This window comes from Seriola lalandi, unplaced genomic scaffold (genome assembly GCF_002814215.2).
Source record: "Seriola lalandi dorsalis isolate HSWRI2012SDOR001 ecotype SW California unplaced genomic scaffold, Sedor1 jcf7180002053703, whole genome shotgun sequence".
In the NCBI taxonomy this organism is placed as follows: domain Eukaryota; kingdom Metazoa; phylum Chordata; class Actinopteri; order Carangiformes; family Carangidae; genus Seriola; species Seriola lalandi.
Window position 1 is genome coordinate 20,559 of NW_019524256.1, and position 18,093 is coordinate 38,651.

The 18,093-nt window shown below is 39.4% G+C and overlaps 3 protein-coding genes across 3 annotated transcripts; 2 read left to right on the top strand and 1 right to left on the bottom strand.

Moving 5' to 3' along the window:
* Positions 1-3,119: 3,119 nt before the first annotated feature.
* On the top strand, positions 3,120-8,534 carry dffb (DNA fragmentation factor, beta polypeptide (caspase-activated DNase)). Its single transcript, XM_023401601.2, has 7 exons — positions 3,120-3,279; positions 4,981-5,107; positions 5,179-5,364; positions 5,889-5,968; positions 6,047-6,220; positions 6,321-6,421; positions 7,414-8,534. The coding sequence occupies exons 1-7, from the start codon at positions 3,157-3,159 to the stop codon at positions 7,661-7,663; spliced, it is 1,041 nt and encodes a 346-aa protein (XP_023257369.1). The 5' UTR covers positions 3,120-3,156; the 3' UTR covers positions 7,664-8,534.
* On the bottom strand, positions 8,075-13,751 carry cunh1orf174 (chromosome unknown C1orf174 homolog). The gene is made up of 4 exons (XM_023401602.2): positions 13,535-13,751; positions 11,232-11,306; positions 10,660-11,034; positions 8,075-9,313 (listed from the first exon to the last, which is right to left on the bottom strand). Exons 1-4 carry the CDS (start codon positions 13,544-13,546, stop codon positions 9,173-9,175), a joined length of 603 nt encoding a protein of 200 aa, XP_023257370.1. The 5' UTR covers positions 13,547-13,751; the 3' UTR covers positions 8,075-9,172.
* Positions 13,752-15,305: 1,554 nt separating this feature from the next.
* On the top strand, positions 15,306-17,974 carry b3gnt7l (UDP-GlcNAc:betaGal beta-1,3-N-acetylglucosaminyltransferase 7, like). Its single transcript, XM_023401600.2, has one exon. The coding sequence runs from the start codon at positions 15,607-15,609 to the stop codon at positions 16,840-16,842; it is 1,236 nt and encodes a 411-aa protein (XP_023257368.1). The 5' UTR covers positions 15,306-15,606; the 3' UTR covers positions 16,843-17,974.
* The last annotated feature ends 119 nt before the right edge of the window (positions 17,975-18,093 follow it).

The window sequence follows — 18,093 nt, forward strand, 5'->3', positions numbered from 1 at the left end:
TGCATGATGATTCTGATGATGAATAATGGCTCCTGAACTTTTTGCACTTTACCTCCATCACTTAAGGACAGCTGCAATAGCTTCCAGTCAACCTATCAGACTGTTGCACTGTCCTCACTTAGCTATGAAGTATTATTTTTACATTTCTACTATAATTTATACTTTGTACTAAGTACGATTTATCCACCCATATAGACAATAGCTTCTAAGATCGAACTTTTACGACCTACCTTACCTCTTACCTTTTTGAGACTCTTATTTTGAAAGTGTCTGTGCTTCTGTGTTTGGCAGTATAAATTGCATAAGGTTTTCTATAAGAGAGCCAATAATTCCCTCTTACCATGTTGAGACTTTTATTTTGAAGGTTAATTCATATCGAGATGGTGTTTGTGTGTTTCTGTCAATAATTGTGTGTGTGTGTGTTGAAGTATGACGCAGCTGTAGAGCTCCAAAGAAGGCTGGGTTTGGTCGTTTTGAAGACGTCTCCTCATTCATTCTCTATGGGAATTTATTCGCCTTTTACCAGCATTTACGTTGCCATGGTTACTCGAAGCGTAAGGTGGTTACTTAATCGCTAAGCGTATCTATATTGTCTGGGTTTTCTCAAAGCTGCTGGACTAGTCACGACCCGAGATTTCGATACAAAAGATGACTAAGAAGAATAAGTATGCAGAATAATAATATGCCTTCAAGGCTATTGCATTGCAGGCACATAAATAGGAAATTCCTGAAGAAACTTTGCTATTCTACAGCTCAGGAGACAAAACTGTGATTCCCATTTCAGCTTCACTTTAGTTTCTATTTTGTTTGAAATGCTGTTTCTCATATTTTTCTGCTAAATTGCACTAGGATAAATAAGTGAGACACGACAACTTGAGACTTGAGGAGATTCCCTGCTGAACTCCATTCAGTGTTTTTAATGGCTCCTTTTATTCTGGTTTGTAAATGAAATTGAACGATACTAGAGCTGCTATGGAGCAACACGTGAGGCTACATGGGAAAGTGGTCTCAGACTTTTGGACACCACTGTATATAAACTAACCCTATACTGACAGGTGTTCCTAATATTTTGTCCATCCCATTTATAGGAATTACATTTGACAATATATTAGGAACACGTCTCAGTATATCCCAGTACAGTTAAACATTACCACAATCACAACCTCCACAATGACCATTAAAATAAACCAACACTTCTCAAACAGATTCAGTAAATACTGAACATTATAATCCTCATGAAGGAGGATTTACTGCAGGCCTGTTCCATTATACTGCATTAGTTTCATCCAGGTTCACCTAATACATATATATGAATTAAAACTTAAAATCAAGGACACTTACAAATGCTAAAACAAATCAGCCCTTTATTTAAAGTTCAACCAATAAACAGCAATGCTTAATAAATGCATTCCTTTGAACACAATGGTGATGGGATTAATGGGGCAGAAATAAGTGACTGCAGATTGCCTTAGAAAGTTTCACTGTGTAACTGGTGCTGGATGTCCTGAACAGTCCGTCTCATCTTGTAACACCACTTTGTTCCTCAAGAGGCGATGGTGAGTCACTGTAGCGCCATAAACTTATCATATAACTTACTAATAGAACTTGAGGTTCAGGTGAAACTGATTATCTCTCTCTCCACAGCTCCTCACCCTGTGATAGTGAGTCATGTGATGACTTTAGTTTTCTCAACCGATGCTCATCCATCCACAGCACATGATGTGAGCTGCAAGAATAAAAGAAAGCACAAATTACAAATTAATTCTTACAAACAGTAACAGCATTGTGCCCAATGGAAACTATTTACAACATTTTTACCAAGGAAAACAGTCAGTGTCCAGTCTTTGCACTGCAACTTTCCATCTTGGTGTTGAAGAGTTTTTAAGACCATCGTGAATGCAATTTAAGAATATAACTAAAGGAAATCAAAAGAGATTGCCGCCCGGTGGCTAACTCGCACCCCCCTTGCCTAAATGGACGACTTAGCCCCCGGTTCAAATTAGGCTCAAAATGATTTTGAGCTCATAAAGTAATGTTCACAAATAATTCCAATGTTTGTAGTTGTAAATCAAACTTTGTAAACCTGTAAAATAAATCTGCATGAAAAATTCAAGTTTGTGCACGTGAAAACAAATTGTGCTTGTGGCAAAGAGATTTGTATTTGTTAAAACATTTGAATCAAAACTGAACAAATGATCAGTGGGGAGGTTAAACAAAGACACAGGGAAAGAAGAAATGCTTTTGTGGACGTCTGTGTGCAGAAAACTGTAAAACTCAGTGAGCAACATTCCCAGTGTGAGACACTGACAAGTACAAAGTTTGATCCATGTCACTTCAGTGTCACACTGTGGGAACTTGACCAGAGTTTTACACTTTTCTTCTCTGTATCACGACACAGATGTTGACAAATCCATTTCTTCTTTTACAGTTTCTATTCTATTGTTATTTAATATAAAACGGTTCAGCAGACTGTTTATTACAACTAAGCTGAGGGAATAATGTATTTTCAGATATCTGTGATCATCTAATCAGAGTGCTGTTTCTTTTGTCTTTTTCTCTATACTCTACAATATGATATCGATAAGATTTCTCTCTATTATAATGTTTTTTCCCATCCAGCCAAGGTCTGGATCTTTGGGGACACCTACGACCTCTTGCAGCAATGGTGGAGGCCCTGCACCACCTCCACCTGCAGAGTCCACACATGAAGATCTTCTCTTCCCAAACATACACACAGTGTCTTATATGATAAATATATATAATACTTCTTTGTGCAACCAGTGGAGTCACCATGATGGTCATTCGATAGAATGCAAGTTTAAGACACGTCCGCATTGGCTTAATTTTCCAGACCCGGAGTCGACGTCCATTTTTATATACATCTACGATTTAAACTTAAAAGGTCCCCCATCACAGTAAACCGGATCTGTGTAAAAATGAATTAAAAAAGATATTTATAAATATTATAAAAACAGAGATTCTTGATTTCTTTGAGTGAATGTTTTTAATACTCTCTCCACCACTGTTCACAGCAGACTCTCACTGTCAGAAACCATGGCCTCGCATCAACCACTAGAGGGCAGCAGCACAGCGCCGCGCAGTCAGTCTGAAGAGGAAGAGGAAGAGGAAGCGGTAGTTACAAACTGCAGCGGTGAGATGTTCGGACTCTTCGGGAAAAGTAAACCCGTGAAAATTAGGAGTTTTAATGAAAACAGGAAGTATGGAGTTGCAGCAAAAGACCTGAAGGAGCTGCTTAAAAAAGGCTGCAAGACATTAAAGGTGAGCCCGCGTGTTTTTAACAGCTGTACCGCCCGATCTTCATCTTTCACTTCAGCGAGGAGCGAAGTTAACACTGCTGGTAAACAAAATAAACACACAGCTGTTTGTGACCAGCTCAAGCTGCTATTCATTTGTTCTCAAGAAGAAGACGTAACTTTATCTATTGAATTAACTGCAGCTCGACACAGGGCTCCTCTCTGGTCTAGTTCACGGTCAGATTCACCTTGAACTAGATGTGACCAACCTCGAAACTGAAAGATAAAGTTATCTTCACATTATGTCACATAATGTTCCTGACATGTCACAGTTCTCTGCTATTAAAATAAGATTAACTTTATTTACACACAGGAGGGAAACTGAGAATTACAGCAGCACATGAACAGGTCAGAGAGGCAGATACGTGAATACCCCAGATACATTAACAGTAAAGAACATTTTAAATATGTTGCACCTTTCAGATTAAATGAGTTTGAGTCAGTAGGAGCTATTCTATAAAAATAATAATAATAATAATAATAACTTTTATATTTATATAACACTTTTCTAAACAGTTACAAAGTGCTGTACAAACATAAAAACAAAACAAAGCAATAAAAGATGAAGAGAATTAAGGCTAAGTGTCAATTACCAAGGCAAGTGTAATTACAAAATTACAAATACTGTGTTAAAGCAATGAAATCAATAAAGCAGCCAAAAGAAAAAAAAAAACTAAAGTAGAAACCAAAGATAAAAATATTCAAATCAAGACTCAAAAGCTGCCTAAACTGGGGAAGCGAGTTTGATGATAAGGGGAGAGGCGTTCTGAGATGTAAGAAGATAACAAACCAGCCAGAGTCTTATAAGTGATTAAAAGTATTTTAAAATGGATCCTAAAAGACACAGGTGGCCAATGTAAGGAGGATCAAATTGGTGTAATATGATCCAGCAGAATCTAGCAGGAGTCTAGCTGCAGCCTTTTGTATGAGACAATCATCTGCTCGTCTAGTCTCCTGTGTGTGAACACAAGATAAATAAATCCATTTAATCAGAGCAGACTCTGTCACAGGAAAAATTTAGTCTGAAAAAAACCCCATAAGATAATTAGATAATCACTGTATTCTGTCATCATGTGTCTCCACATCGTCTGCACACTGTAAAAATAAAAAATAAATAGTGCTTTCCCACGTCTGGGCAGGATTGTGTTACACAGGCATCACAGTATATAAAGTGTTCATATAATATTGTATGTATAACTTAAATAAATACATTTTAGAAGCAAAGTCAAGACGTACCTCTTTGGCTGGCTTTTAATTCAATTTTATTTATTTATCTTTCTATTTATTAATATATTTTAAGCAGATGTCATTTTATTCTATGATTATTTTCTGGATTATTATACCCTATTTTTATCTCTGGTTATTTATTTCTTCTTTTATTTCTGGTTTTACTTTCTTCCAAACATCTCCTCTCTTTTAGCATTTTATTATTTTATCCTTCCTATTTTATCTTCACTTTTATTTGACTTTTAATATCCTCCCTTTTATTTCTGGTTTTACTCCCTTTAATACATCTCCTCTGTTTTAGTATTTTATCTTTATCACTCTATCATTATCTTTGCTTTCCAGTCTTCAGTGTTTCCTCAATGTAAATTTATACATTTTGGCATGAATAGAAATAACATCCATTATGATTATTTTATTTTTATGTCGTCCATATTTCCAGTTGCCACTTCCTGTTGCACATGTTTGTTTGTATTCTGATGGGACAACAGTGACGGAGGAATTCTTCCAGACTCTGCCGGACCACACCGAACTCGTTCTCCTCTATGGGGAGCAGACGTGGAGCGGGGGTAGGTGAAACAACACATAAAATAAATCAACAGAAATGGTTCTCTCTCTTATACTTGATACCTGATTTCAGTTGTGCATGACATCGGTGAGTTACTGGACACAGACCGACACGCCGACGCTATCATCGAAGCAGCGAAGGGGCTCCTGTCTGACGAGGAGTCACCGAAGAGGCGTAAGATCCTGAGTGACCTGCTGCTGAACCTGGACGACAGGTCTGAGCTGGAGAGCAGAGAGGAGGACGAGGAGTGGTTCAGAGGTAGAGTCACCGCCGCCATGACGACAACATGATATCTGCTCAGTTTCTGGTTATAGCAATAAAACTGTTCTTGTTTTAAGGGAGATCCTTTTCACATTAAAGTGAGGTATTCAAATGTAGGTTTCTCAGTTTCAGCAGCAGATTCTGAACAGATTACCGCAACCACAGCAGAGAGTTTTGGAGATAAAACTGCCAACTTCACTAAAACAGTCACCTCCTTCAGTTGTTGCCATGTTTAAGTTAAAATACGAACTTCTAAAGGAAGATGGGAAACTGTATCTCATCAGCTAACAGCGAGTCATCAATGCCCCCGAGAGGATCAGATGTTTGACTGCAGTGACTCTGCTCTGCAGCAACACCGAAGACAAACTTCACATTTCTGGCTGTTTTTCCAGAAAGGCAGAGTTTGTTGCAACAGATTGCTTTTCATACTGTGAGGTGTAATGAACATCCCGGCTTTAGGATTTAACTCTTGAGACATTTGGTTCTTCAAGGTGATGGAAAATGTGAGTGTTTCATTTCAGGCGTCGAAGCTCGATTCAAGACGAAGTCCGCCTACATGAAGTCCAACTGTGAGAGCAGGATACGAGGTTACATGAAGGAGGTAGGTCTACGAACTGACGCTCATCTCAGGTGTCTGACATGATATCTAACGGATTGTTTGTTTGTGTTTTGTTCTCAGGTGGACGCCGCCACCAAAACCATCCAGAAAGCTAAAGTCAGGGCCGAGTTCTTGAAAACATCAAAGTCCCTGGTGGAAATGCTGAAAGCTGCCAGATACAACGGCTCTTACTTTGACAGGACTGAGACGGAGCCGGCTCGCCTCTGCACTCAGGAGGGATGGTTCACCTGCCAGGTACCACAGGACGTACTGTAGACCACCAGACCAAACTGACGAGTGATTCTGAAAGAGCGGGAGCAGCTTTTTAACATATTTACACCTTCCTCTTCCTCAGGGATCATTTGACCTGGACGTGTGCAAGTCCCTCCACTCCATCAACCCATACGGCAGCCGGGAGAGCAGGATCCTCTTCAGCACCTGGAACCTGGACCACAGGTCGGACGCTTCAGCTGAGTCACGAAGGAGCAATCTAAAACTATATTATATATATCCAGAGGTGGAGAAAGTTTACAGCTCCATCACTGAAGTCAGAGTTTAGATCCTCCAGGTCAAATATTTCTCAGTCAGATTTTTACTGGAGAACTTGGTTTTAAAATACTGAAGTATTCAAAAGTACATTTTTTATGTTCTGTACTGTTTCCACATTTACAGAACCTAATGACTCTGAAACAACCTGCTGACTGACTGACTGTTGAACCTGTAGAAAATGATCACAGACTGTAGACATGGACATGAAAACACATTGAATCAACAAAAGGAGCCATTGTTGTTTTCACATTTCTTATTGTTTTTAGTCAGTGATGAAGTCTGGTCATAGCAAACAGTTCAAACTAAATGAATCTTTATTTGTAAACCTTCAAACACAGACTTCAGATCAGACCATGGTCTCTGTGAAGAACCTTCTGCCTCATAGTCTATCGCATTTTTTCAAAATAAAATAAAATCTATTCCACTGACTTAAGGCTCTGCTTCAAAGTAAGAGTGCTTCGTAGAAATGTAGTGGAGTCAAAAGTCACAAGTTTCTTAAGAAAATACTCAAGTAAAGAACATACTGGAGTTTCTCACATATCGCACATTTTCTGAACATGAAAAGTATAATTCATTCTTCATAACTGTCATTTCTTCTCAGTGCACAGCTGAAATTTCACTATAGTTTAATTTCATATTGTATAGAATTCACTTTTGTGCATTTTACATCACGCACATTATCATGTCTTAGTTTTTCTGTTTGTTTTTGGTCATTCCGCAAAATTCAAGGCTGTTTTTCATACGTCTTTTCGCATATTACAGTAAATATTTGAATGTGAACTTAAAACATCTGCACAAGGACATTAAGTTTAAACCAATCACTACTCTAATGACTCAAATGTCTTGTGCATAAGGAAGCCAGTTCCTGAACAAACCCAGCATTTCTTCTTCTTCTTCAGGATAGAAAAGAAGAGGACGGTCATTCCCGCTCTGCTGGACGCTCTGCAAAATCACAAGGCAGCCGACGTCAACCTGACCTACTTCTACCGCCTGCTGTTCACCAGGGAAAACCTGAAGCTGGTTCACATCGTGTGCCACAAGAAGGGAGCTCACAACCTGCAGTGTGACGCCAAGAAGGTTTTTGAACGAGCCAGCGAGGCCAACAAGAGAAACCAGCCGACCAACGGCAAGAAGAGGCGCTTGAAGTGAATATTTTTTTATTAATTAATTTGTATTTACAGAAGCCGAGAAAAGGGCATACTCACAAATATTTATTTTTAATCCTGTTATCTCAGGATAAAGCTAGACTTAAAGAGATATTATCAAGAGAAAATTATTTTTTGTTATCCTGTAATGAGATAATTATCCTGTTATCTCAAGATAACGAGATATTATCAGGATAAAACGATTTTTTATTATCCCGAGCTAAGGAGATAATTATCCGGAGAAAATAATTTTGACTGAACCTCATGGGATAAAAAAAATGGCCTCTCTCAGCTTCTGTATGTATGAGCTGTGACAACATAATGTCTTACACTGATGAACCATGTGAATATCTCCACTGTAGCAAGAAGGTGACGTCACCTTTTTATTTGTACCTCATGGAGTAAATACTCAGAGTTGAAACCATGAAAAATGTTTATTTATTCTTTGTGTTGGCCGGTGATTAAAATCGCATGAGCTGATTACAATGACTGTTTCCTGTACAAGGCATTCGCTCAGTCACAAAGTTGCATAGAAGAATATGAAAAGCATTTTACATAAATAAGGCAGTAAAAATATATAAAACATTTGCTTGGACGGCCAGAACAAAAAACTCGAGTACAACGACTGTGACTCTGATTTAGACGAGAAACCTCAAGGTTTTTTGTTTTGTTTTTTTGTTTTTTTAACTATAAATTTTTCATTTGTAATTTTGTCATTTTTTTGCAAATATAAACCCAACAGGAACCATGTCAGGGAAAATGATTAGCTGCATTGATTATTGATATGTGTACAAATATATACAGGAATATTAGACACTTGGTGAATAAGAAAACTACAGACATGAGATTTGTGATATTAAATGAGCTCATGTTGACACTGTTGACGTGTGTGTTCCCTCCTTCATCACACGAAATCTTTTCTTACGCTGCTTTTATCAACGCGTGACTTTTACATTTAGAATTTCAGACCTTTTTAATTTGGAGATTTGTGAGGAAAAAATAAACAGTTTTAATGTTTGTGACTTTAGTCCAGCACTGTATTTGGTATTTCTCAAAGTTGATCTCAAGCATCTCATGTTCTGGGGACTGATTGGTCGATATAAAGTGCTGTCATCACACCGTCAAGGTTAAGTCCCGTTACAACTGAAACCAGGGAGGTGTGAGCATAAATTTAACAATAAATAATTAAACAATCACTCCTCCATTTGTTCCTCACAGGTGTCCATATTAATCTCATTACTGCAGCTGTTTAAAACATCAGCCCGATGTTATGGGTGGAAAACAAATTTGGCTTTTTTGTGCAATTTCCAAGTTTAAAGAACAAGAACTAAACTGTTTACAAAGTCATAATTACCAGTGGTGAACTCGAACACGTTCAGCACATTAGACGAGGACTGATTGAACGCCGTGTTTCATTTGGCTGATTTTTTTCCTAAGTGCCGCTGAGAGGTTTTACGTCTTTCCTCAGACGTCACTGTGAGTCCTCAGCAGTCATCAGTGCAGTTACTCATCTCTAAGTGCCTCCTCTGTCGTCCTGCTGCACGCTGCAGAAGTCCACCTCCTCTTCGTCGCTGTCCTCTCGTGCGAAGTAATGTCGCCGCCTGTTCTCCCGGTGGGCGCGAGCAGAAGTCGCTGACGGTCTCTGAGGAAAGTCCTGTAGCATAAAGAGTTCATTGTGGAGTTAATTCGGCATTTCGTCAATTTCGACCTGGAAATAAATCGAACTGTTAAACTGTCAAGATTTATTTCAGTGTCTGAACCTCAACGAGATCAGGGTTTAATTCTTTCATGTCTCTGTTGTTTCTTGTTACGCTTAATTCTTAAAAGCAAAGATCATTTTTAGTGCCTTCAGTCTGATGTGGAGAACATAACAAATCCAGCCAGTGTTTTTATAGAGTAAAATGTCAGTTTAATGATGCAACACATGGTTTTCCTTTCTGCACCTTTACCTTTGTTTTGTAGTTTTTTTGAATAAGTGATTTTAATTCATCCTAAAAAGGCACAAACAGCAGTTGACAAAACAATCTCAATGCCCACTTACACACTTCCTCTGGAGCTTTTGACCAAATGACACACACTTCATCAGCAGATTGAGCACTTATTCAAACGTTGCCTCTCTTCTGTCTTTTATTGCTTTGTTTTGATTTGATGTTTGTACAGCACTTTGTTACTTTGTTTTGAAAAGTGCTATATATATAAAAAGTTATTATTATTTATAAATATCACTGGTAGAACATATTTCCATACCAGGGTCTGAGCTGAGATCTGAACGTCACAGACGCATGTGAGGAAACAATATTATGGTAAATATACACAAGTATATAGAATATTTACTTGACAGATGAGAGAGCTGCTTTAATGATGTTTAGCCTCTTTCACACTGGCCGTCAGCACAGAACAATTTCCTCTACAAAAACTGGTTTCATTTTATTTCTATTTTATTTATTTATTAATATATTTTCAGCTGTTTTACTGGTGTGTCCTTTTCTTCTATGATTATTTTCTGGACTGTTTTCCGTTTAATACCTTACTTTTATTTCTGGTTATTTAGTTTATTTCTACTTTTATCATTAACTGGTTTTACTCACTTCCAAACATCTCCTCTCTTTTAACATTTTATTATTCTGTCTTCACCATCTTGTCTCATTTTTATTTGATTTTTAATATCCCACCGTTTATTTCTGGTTTTACTCACTTTAATAAATCTCCTCTGTTTTAGTGTTTTATTATTTTATCACTATGGTTTTCTTTGCTCTCCAGTCTTCAGCATTTCCTAAGTTCTTGTTATTATTGTCTTATTTTTATTGTCTTTATTTATTTATGTGTGTGTGTGTGTGTGTGTGTGTGTGTGTGTGTGTGAGAATGAAGTGTTAACCACTTTGTGTTAAATTGTTTGTATGAAGTCCTATACAAATCAAGTCTGATTGATTGATTGATTGATTGATTGATTGATGGATGCAACAGGTTATCCAGTTACTGTGGTAAACCAAGCTGCCTCACCTGTACAGCGTCCAGGTTTCCAAAGAACTGCTCCACAGGGAGAATCTGGTTGCTGTCGTCGTCTGGAAAGATGTTTTTGCCGGTTTCTTCATAATCCATCTCCTCCCGCTCCTGTTTGTCCTGGAAGCCGTTCACTCTGCTGCAGCCGTCAACGTCCAGCCCCGTCCTCAGCTCGTTCTCTTTGCCCTCTGGTCCCTCGAGCTCCGGTGACGCCGAGCACCTCCTCCTGCCCGCAGACTGGTGACATTCACAGCTGATGCGAGACCGTCCCTCCACAGGGTCGGCCGCTGTACCGGAGCCACTGACTCCTGATTCGCTCTCAGCTGCCGAGTGCGTCTTTGAACTTTTCACACATCTCCTCCTGGCAGCAGACGCCTGCGACACACAGTGAAAGACCAGGGTTAAGATGACGCTGTATTTACTAATAATCATTATCCTTTGATTCTATATGTATCAGTGAAGGAGAAGACATCAAACATGGACTTTTTATAAACTGTGTAAAGAAAAATACCATTTAACTCAACTCGTTTAACAGCAGCACACCACTGCTGTCTTTATCTAGTGATACAAACCTTTCTGGAGCTTTTGACCTCAGAGGTGATCTTCCTCTTTCTGGGCTTCAGGCTGCTGTCGAGTTGACCAGGCATCTGCAAAGACACACAATGTGATTTGTTGGATCCCTTATGGCAAAACTAAATTATAGCAGTGAGTTAATGAAAACAACTGTTTAATTCTCGGGGGGGGGGGGGGGGCTGGCTCCTAATAAGCTACGATTAAGCTAAATGTTTTCACTGATCTTAGCGACATCACACGCCAAGTTGTTTTTCCAAAACACAGCTCTGTAAAAGAGTCGGTTCACTTCAATTTATTGCACTTTTTTCTTTATGTGATCCAGTTTTAAGAGCTTCAGGATGTTGGAAGTATTTTACACATGTGATCTCCACATGGCGTGTCGACAGTTTGCGTGCACTATAAATGGCTGCCTCAGGTAATCTTCGTCACGTCGGTTGAGAAAGTCAGGAGGAGAGGAAAAAGGACAAACAAATCTCCTGTCCTTCACTAAAAGCAGTGGGAAATATGTGCTGGGTTGAGATGAATCAGTGTTAGTTAAAAGAAGAGATGGCAGAAGAGCAGCCGGTCGAGTGACGTGCTGTGACAGAACAGACCAATGGCGGCATGCAATCTCTGACAGATAAAATTCCTACGTCAAAGATTGTTCTGTATGATATGGCTTCCCTCTCGACGAGACAATCATTTTGTTTGTTTCTGAACGTAAGCTTCACTTTCAACTTGATGTGTGAAAATCTGAGAATGTGTTTCAAATTGTGAGATGTCATTTTTTTCCATCTAACATAAATATTCACTCTAATGCTTGAAATCTGTGGGATGTTTTCGGCCTCCACTCTACACAACTTTCACTAAACTATACACACTTTGAGTGATAAATGATAGCGAGTGATTTAAACCATCTGGAGCTGCAGCAATGAGCGGAAGTCAGTTTCCAAATGGCTACCAATGGGGAATGTGTATTTAGACGGTACTGTTTGTGCATTTGCTTAGTATGTTTTAGTTGTGTAAATTCTAGTCTGTGTGCAAACTCTCAAATGCTTTGATTTGCATTTTATTTTAATTTATTTGCACACATAAAACATTACAAATACATTCTATATCATTTTTTTTAATGGAGAGAATGTGCAGATGAGGCAAGAAACCCATCCAGGGTTTACGTTAAACCTCACCTTAATGTAAAATAATAACATCATACAAAATGAGAAAGAAAGAAAGAAAGAAAGAAAGAAAGAAAGAAAGAAAGAAAACCACAATATATACAGTGTATATACAGTATACAGTACATACAGTTACTGCAACTTTTACACTTTCTTTTGGAATTTTATGGTCAATAAACATCATTTAATTAAAAAACACTTTTTTTTGTTAAAAAGAAAAGAAAATTTTAATTATTTTGACTATAGTTACAATCAAAGGGAACATATGTGGATGGATTATCACAGACAGGTATATGTCAAGGTTTAGTCAGGATACTGTTTTCAAACCATTTCAATAGTGTGACCCACTGCCCCATTGTAGAGACTGGGTCAAATTTGTGGTCATTCATTACATTTGGAAAAAGTGTAGTAAGGAACCATCCATGTTATTTTTAGGCAATTTACGTCAAAGAAAACCATATTTCTTACATAAAAACATCTGAAAACGAGACCAGAACCAACCAGAGAGAGAAAGAAAATAAAAATACATAAAGCAATGTTTCTGTCAACACATTCTACCCTGATACTTGTATATATTTATATATATATTTTACACCTATTTAAGGGCCCACTAAGCTGTTTGAAATCCCAACAACGCCCCTGTATCCTCCGCTGACCAAACTCCTCCCAAAATACTGGGAAATTAAACGTCACGTTACTCCTCAGCCATGAGTCCAGACCTCCATTAACTCTTCATCCCACTCACGTTAAATTAAAACCTTTTAGCTATGCCGAACTGAAGCTCATGACCGACAGCTCACATTTCAACTGTTTAAACAACACCACATCTCCAGCAACGTAGCCGAACTTAATTAATAATAATAAAAATCCAGACGCAGCGTCGTTAAACGAGCTGCAACTGTAAACGAAACGTTTACAACATAAACAACTAAAAGTCACATGCGGGGAGAATTACTTCACCTCTGGTTGTAGTTACAGTGTCACAATCTTTGCTAGCTCGCTAAAGCTAGCAAAACATTAAAACGACATATCAACTAACTACAAGCTAGTAAAGCTAGTAAAGCTAGTAAAGCTAGCAAACCAGCTACGAGCTACCACTAACTAATTCACTACTAGCTGCCTGTTAGTTTGCTCAGCTAAACACTTACCTTGTGAATCATTTGCCGGCGTAATGCTTCCGTTTTACGGCGAGTCAGTTACTAAAAGTTTCGACTCCCTTGTTCGTTATTAGCTTAAAAATTACAGCTAGCTATAAACAGTGGTGGTAATTTAACGATGAGTGTCGTCGCTGGCTCAGCAACGTCTGTCAGCCCGGGGGAGACTCGGCTTATTTCCTGCCGGAGAGGTTCACTCATAGGTCAGACTGTTCACCAGGACGTCCCCCCAACCGCAGCGTTAACCACAGTCCCAGCTAACACCAAACAGGAAGATACTGTGACTGCCGATGTGTTTACAGCGGTACCTGGCTTGTGGTAGGTGCTATTTTTTATGGTAAAATTATTTAATTGCAACTTTTAACGTATCTGTAAATCAAATGTAAAAGACAATTTAACAAAATAATCGAGGTTAGCGTGTAGGAACGCCCAGCTAAATGTCAGATTGTGTTTTTAATTTATTATTTCTACTCGAATATTTTAACTGTTAACTATTTTTTGACATTTAATAAACTTTGTGCATCCCGGTGTTAATCCTTGTAAAAATGTCCATGAATTTATTTTGAAGGCCAACTTCCGCTCACAGTTGGTGCAGCTAGTTTAGCTCATCGGGATCAGTTGGACTTTCAAATTAAAAAAATAAATTGCGTTTGTTTGTGCCGGTGTACATTTATTTAAAGTTAGGAGTGTAGTTTGGATTTAATTCGTTCATGTGAGATGGTAAAGGAGGAGGGAGGCGCGCGGGGGTGGCAAAAAAAATGTGTAATTCCAAGAAATGTCCACAAGATGGCGCCAGACGCGTTTCAAAGCCACCAAACCTGCTCTCTGGACCAAGGACTATGGGCTATATAAAAAGGTCTGGACGCATATGAACAACATGTTTGGTGACAGTCTTATCTTTTAGATTCTATTTCAGTTTGTTCTGTATATGAACAATAGGAATGAGCATTATTTTTTAATTTCCCTTTGTTTTTTGGTGACATTCCTTTAGGATAACTCATGATATGCTTTTCCTTTGTTCCACCTGCAGATCGATTTAAGTTGAAAAACACAGCACTTTCTCAACAAGATACTGTACTGTTTCTGATGTAATGTCATATCGGCATGGAATATTTTATTATTATTTGTGTGAATCTTGTTTTTGTCCTGTATCCACAGTGGAAAGTTTTTGTTTATGCCTTCACATCATTTATATATTTTCTTTAAAGATGTTTTCGTTGGTATATCTTTGATTATATGAGATAAATAACAGCTAATGTTTTTGTATTAATCTTATTTTGTATTAGTCAAATTCATTAGCCTAAATGTACATTTTGCATATAGACTCCTCTCTTTTTCGAGATGTTTTCCAGATTGTTATGGCTTTGAAAACAATGCTCTTATGTATAAGTTGTGGTGTTGGCTGTGTGTGTTATAGCCTATTTATTACGCGTATTCTGCTGTGCACTTTTTGTTTTATATGTTGCATTTGCCTTTGTTTGTAAGTCTGAATAAGTCGTTTATAGACATATTCAATGTGTAATATTTCATTAAACCTTTTTAATAAAAATCATTATTTAATGTTTAATGTTATTTCTGTATCTTTAAATTGCATTTGATATCTGATCAAATCATCTAGCCTGACACTGTTTTAACAAACTGTTGGGTCTTAATAATGTGGGGGGAAATAGGTGTGTGAGAAATGGGAAACCTGCTGGTCCCAGATCAGTGTGTTTCATCAGGGGGAGGAGATTTTTTTTTTTCTCTTTTTTTTTTGGTGAGAAAGACGTGTCCTGCAGCAGATCTCCAATCAGTCTGTAGGAACAGCCCGGGGACATGCAGCCTATCCCACATCGTCTGCCCGCACAGAAACTCCATGTGTGACTTCACTGAGCGCCACCATGGGCAAAAGGGGCCCCGGGGCCACTTCGGTGTCAGCGCGCTCACGCAGCCGAGGACGCAGCCTCTGGTGTCCAGATGAGAAGGCGCGGCGGCGGTGGATTCACCAAGGACGCATCACAGTTGTGAAACACTATGAAGGCAGAAGGTGCAGCATCTGAAGCTCTCCGGGCGCCGCACTGAGAGCCATGGATCACTTTTTCCGGAGGAAGCGGGTCGGTCTGCTGAAGCCGCTGCTGAGTCTGTCTCTGGTCTTTGCGTCTTTTCTGATGATCCACAAGCTGAAGCTGTCGGAGAAGGACGGGGTGGGGGGGAAACACACGAGGGAGCCCGGCTGGTGCGGCTCCGAGTGCTTTTCATTTAAGAAGGGGGTCGTGAAAACCACTTTGGGGAGCTCGGACTCTTCGGTGCTCAACAACGATTTGGATGCACAACGGGTTTCCAACGGGACTCCGGCTTCCTGGGATGCGCAGGTTCTGAACTGCAGCGAGGACGCGTCGGTGAGGAGCCAGGACTGGTTCCGGCGCCTGGACCCGAGATTTCACCAGTTCGTGCTGCACAGACACTGCAGGTACTTCCCCATGCTCATCAACCACCCGGAGAAATGCACGGACGGAGAGGTGCACCTCCTCATGGTGGTCAAGTCCGTCATTGAGCAGCACGACCGGCGCGAGGCCGTGCGTAAAACCTGGGGGAAGGAGCACACAGTGGATGGGAAGAGAATCAAAACGCTATTTCTTCTGGGAAGCCCGACGACCGGGAAAGACACCAAGAACCTCCAGAAACTGATCGAGTACGAGGACCGGATCTACGGGGACATCCTGCAGTGGGACTTCATGGACACCTTCTTCAACCTGACCCTGAAGGAGGTCAACTTCCTCAAGTGGTTCGACATTTACTGCTCCGGAGTCCACTTCATCTTCAAGGGAGACGATGATGTTTTCGTGAACACGCACAACCTGATGGAGCTGATCGGCTTCAAAGTGGAGGAGCGCAAGTACGCCGAGTTGTTTGTGGGGGACACCATCTCCAAGGCGATCCCGATCCGAAACCGCCAGAGCAAATACTACATCCCCAAAGAGCTGTACGATAAACCTTACCCCCCCTACGTGGGCGGCGGGGGGTTTCTGATGTCCTCCCCGCTGGCCAGGAGGCTCTTCGTGGTCTCGGAGGACCTGGAGTTGTACCCCATCGACGACGTGTTTCTGGGGATGTGCCTGCAGAAGCTCCACCTGGCCCCAGAGCTTCACCCGGGCTTCAGGACCTTCGGCATCACCCGGCGCAGGGTGAGCCCCATGAACAGCGAGCCCTGCTTTTACAAAAACCTCATAGTGGTGCACAAGCTCAGCGCGCACGAGCTGCTCCGGATGTGGAGCGTGGTGCACAACGAGGAGCTGGTGTGCGCGCAAAGGACCTCCATATGATATTAGTAGTCTTTATGAAATGACCAAAGCTGAACTGATACGGTCTGTGTTGATCATGTATTGATCACGTATTGATCATGATGATTGTTTGACATTTCACATGTAGTTGAGGGAGGGGAGGGGGGTGATCACCCAGCAAACAACCCCATACACAAATGTAATATATGTACATATATTGACTTTCCATAAATGAAATATATGTACACATAAAACAAAAAGATATATGTAAAATTATAAATGAAACTTACTAGAAATTAGACATATGTTAAATAAATGCATCCATATTGGGATATATAATATAATATATTCTACAATATAAAAATCCAACATATAGATATTTTTAATATATGTATATATATAGAAATTTTACTATAGGAATTTCATATATGTCATAAACTTATATCTTCGTATATCAAGAGGATGTATACATGTGAGTAATATATCCCCTTATAGGAGACATATATGACCACATCACTCTTGATATAAGGACATATATGTCATATATTACATTTCTGTATGGGCTAAATATGAATAATACATATGATAAATAAATAAATAAAAAATATATATCATAATTTTCTATATGTTAAATTCAACTGTATACTACGAGCAGGTTGGATTTCCTCTCCACTACCTTGATTTACCATTTAGTGAAACCACTACCACACAGCTCCACAGTGTAAGAGCTGAAGGGAGGAGGTTTCTGGGTTTCAGATTCTTGGTGCCATTTCAGATCGGAGTCTCGTGCGGTCCACACGTCTTCACCTGAGATCCGGTGCTCTTATGGTTGTCATGGTTTTTGTGCATTTACATAAAAACTTGACTTGTTGATTTTATTGTCATTTTCTAACTCCAGGATTTCAAAGACTCACAGCTGAGATCAGACAGGTTCGTCCGTAGTTGAGTGATTATTTTGTAGAGTACTGAAATTGTAAAAATGATCAAATGGTATGAATTTGTTAAGTTAATATATTGTTATTTCATAGTACTTTCTATGTGTTAAGTGTTACTCAATTGTGTGTGATTTTTCAGAGACAGGCCAAAAACCAAAGAAACTAAAGGGCTGTAAAACTGTAGATTTATGTATGATAGTGTAAATAAAACTGGATCTTTGTCAACTTTGTAATTACAACGTGAATGTTGAAGCCTTTGATTCATACCTGTGTGTCAACACCTGGAGGACAACACGGAGTAAGATCACTGCTTCGAGACCTGCAGCCTGTAAAGTCAACACGTGATGGATTCTGTTAG